General features: G+C 50.0%; 1 protein-coding gene across 7 annotated transcripts in view; it reads left to right on the forward strand.

The window, feature by feature from the left end:
* Znf576 (zinc finger protein 576) overlaps positions 1-2225 on the forward strand; it is a 4137-nt gene extending 1912 nt beyond the window's left edge. For 6 of the 7 annotated variants that reach the window (XM_010623260.3, XM_010623266.3, XM_010623261.3 and 3 more), the window contains exon 3: positions 1173-2225. In XM_010623260.3, coding sequence (XP_010621562.1) covers positions 1173-1609 — 437 coding nt within the window. In that variant the 3' untranslated portion in view covers positions 1610-2225. Of the gene's footprint in view, positions 1-344; positions 409-1172 lie in introns of all 7 variants that reach the window. The other variant, XM_010623267.3, reaches the window with a different exon arrangement.
* The last annotated feature ends 768 nt before the right edge of the window (positions 2226-2993 follow it).

A 2993-nucleotide genomic window follows, 5' to 3' on the forward strand; every position in this document is an offset into this window, starting at 1 on the left:
TTTTGGCACCGGGGATCGAACTCTGGTCCTTGCGCTTGCAAGGCAGGCCACCGAACCACTGAGCTAAATCCCCAGCCTGAGGTTAGGAATTTTTAACAACCATGGTGTCAGGGCTTCCAGCCAGGCCAACTGGGAACACACCTGCCTTGAACCAGTTGGACTTACTGCTCATTGTAACACAGTCTACAGGGGAACTGAAAATTCCTCAGGAAGAGAGTATTAAAAAGGCTTTATAGGATTTGGAATTGTCTGTGGTAATTTGAATGAGGATTCAAAGAAAGAGGCTTGTGCCGGAAGACAGGGACAACTCTCTCTGACTGGCTATCTTAATAAATCTTATGTAGATGGAGGGAGGAAAAGAGGCTCAAGCTGTGATTGTTGGAACAGCAGTCTCTCCTGTTAGCCAAGGTAGGGGTTTTTTGTTTGTTTGTTTGTTTGTTTGGTTGGTTTTTTTTGGTTTTTTGAGACAGGGTCTCACTATGTGGTTGATACTGACCTGGAACTCACTATGTAGCCCAGGCTGGTCTCGAACTCACAGCGATCCTCCTGCCTCATCCTCCTGAGTGCTGGGATTACAGGCGTGAACCACCCAGCTAAGGGTTTGATTATTTTTATGGCTTAGACATGTTCAAGTTTTGTGATATTCTGTTAAATTGTTTATGTTTAATAGAACACCAAGGCCTAGCTGTGTCAGCTCAGCTTCCAGATACTCTGGTTGCTTTTCCGGCCTCGGTAGTAATAATTGAACATTGTACAACACTGCTCTAAGCACTTATATAAATTAACTTATTCTTCCAACAACCCTTGGAGTAGATACTGGTATTTTCTGGATGAGGAAGCTGTCACACTTGACTACCTAGGAAGTGGTGGAGGTGGGGTTCAGTCTCCAGCCATGTTCTAGTCTGACTGCTCTGTCAGCTGGCCAGACTCTCTGGTTTCCTGTCCTGGCTTCACCATTTCATGTCCCGGCCTCATGACTCTGGGCAACTTGCCTGACCTCTCTGAGCCTCATTCTGCTCATCTATAAATTAGGTCCAATAAAGTTTTGTGCCATTATCCAGCAGTAGCAGTCTTGTGAGCCTAGAGCACAGAGCGTTGTTGACTGACGCTGGGGCCTGGGAGGTTCTGGAGACTCCTGCTGGCCTCCCCCGACCTCTCCCCACATCCCACAGGCCACCTAGGGGCCCCGCAGTGCACCCAGTGCCTCATCACCTTCGCTGATTCCAAGTTCCAGGAGCGTCACATGAAGCGGGAGCACCCATCGGACTTCGTGGCCCAGAAGCTACAGGGAGCCCTCTTCATCTGCTTCACCTGCGCCCGATCCTTTCCCTCCTCCAAGGCCCTTACTGCTCACCAGCGCAGCCATGGCGCAGGCACCAGGCTCTCCTTGCCAGATGCACCCACCCCTGCCCAGGCTCCCTTCCCTTGTCCTGACTGTGGCAAAGCCTTTGGGCAGGTGACCTCTCTGAAGCAGCACCGCCAGGTGCACAAGGCCTGCACCCCTCCTGGCCCCTTTGCCTGCACTGAGTGTGGTCAGGACTTCGCCCAGGAAGCAGGGCTCCATCAGCATTACATTCGGCATGCTCGGGAGAGCTCTGAGTGTAACTGAAGCGCTCTCCACAGTGGTGGGGGCTCTGAGACCGGTGGGACCCATGCATGACAGGAGGCCCAGGCCTTCTGGGGGCCCTGGAGGGATTTACTCCCCTCCCTGGGAAGGCAAAGGGCTCTTGATTAGATAGGACTCAGACAGTTCTCTTTAGAGCTTCAGTCTTTGGAGGACAAGGGGCCTTTAGAGATACAGTGAAATTAAATTGTAAGCTCTTTTGTTTTAAAAAATGAGCAAGAAAGACAGCAAGAGGGAAACGTTTTTGTTTCCTTGATTCCCAGTTAAATAACCAGCTACAGATTGTGTAATCACCTTCAATTTTTCCTTTGACGGATACCATGGGTCACAGGAGCAAACTGCCCTGGATCTGTGCCTGTGTGGGCGGCATGGAGGGCAGGTGCTGCTGGCCTAGAAAGCTGCTGGCTAAGTTCCAGACCTGGAGCCACATGGGCCTGTGGTGATGGGACAACAAGCCTGGGTGCTGGACCCCAAGTCACATAGGGGTTGCGATTTGGTTCTTGTCTTCCTCTCACTCCCTGCCAGGCTTCTCCACTCAATAATGTTTTTGTTTTTTGGGTTTTATTTGGTTCCAGGGAGCAAACTTGGGACCTTGTGCTTGCAAGGCAGGTGGCAGAACCACTGAACTAAATCCCCGGCCTCCACTCAATAATGTTTTCTTTTTTGTTTGTTTGTTTGTTTGTTTGTTTGTTTTTTTGAGACAGGGTCTTCCTATGTAGTTGAGACTGACCTGGAACTCACTAAGTAGCCCAGGCTGGTCTCGAACTCACAGCAATCCTCCTGCCTCAGCCTCCCAAGTGCTAGAATTACAGGCGTGTGCCATCACGCCGGGCTATAATGTTTTCTATCTATGTAGAGATGGCAGGAACAAGCTCATGGAAATGGTATCTAAAAAAACAAAACATCCATATTCAAATATCTAAGCCGGGAGCTCTGGCTTTTAGCAGGAAACACTAGAGAACATAAGGATGTGGGGTGGAGGGAGGGCAGGGCAGAGTTAGCCTAGCCTTGTAGGGAAACTAATTTGGTATCAAACAGAGAGACCTTCTGTTCCATGTTTTATCTGGCTAACACTGGGAGATCTCCCATTACGATCCTATTTTAGCTCTCTGAAAGGCGCCAACACAGGGCCTACAAGGTCAGCACAGCAGAAGCTCCAAGCTGGAGCTGAGCAGCAGGTGTCACCCTGACAGGAGATAAGATGCCCCAGGCCTGCTTTACTCCCTAACACTACCTGCTGTGCCTCTAGAGATGGCCTGATGTCCTGCACAGAAAGCTCACAGGCTATTCAGATTGGACAATGTGTTTTTAAGCCCACAGTTGAGATGGGTGTAGTAGAAACCCGAAGGCTGTCTCTGTGTTGTTAGGC

The sequence above is a fragment of the Fukomys damarensis genome, unplaced genomic scaffold, assembly GCF_012274545.1.
Source record: "Fukomys damarensis isolate Sample0158 unplaced genomic scaffold, DMR_v1.0_HiC HiC_scaffold_19, whole genome shotgun sequence".
Lineage (NCBI taxonomy): Eukaryota > Metazoa > Chordata > Mammalia > Rodentia > Bathyergidae > Fukomys > Fukomys damarensis.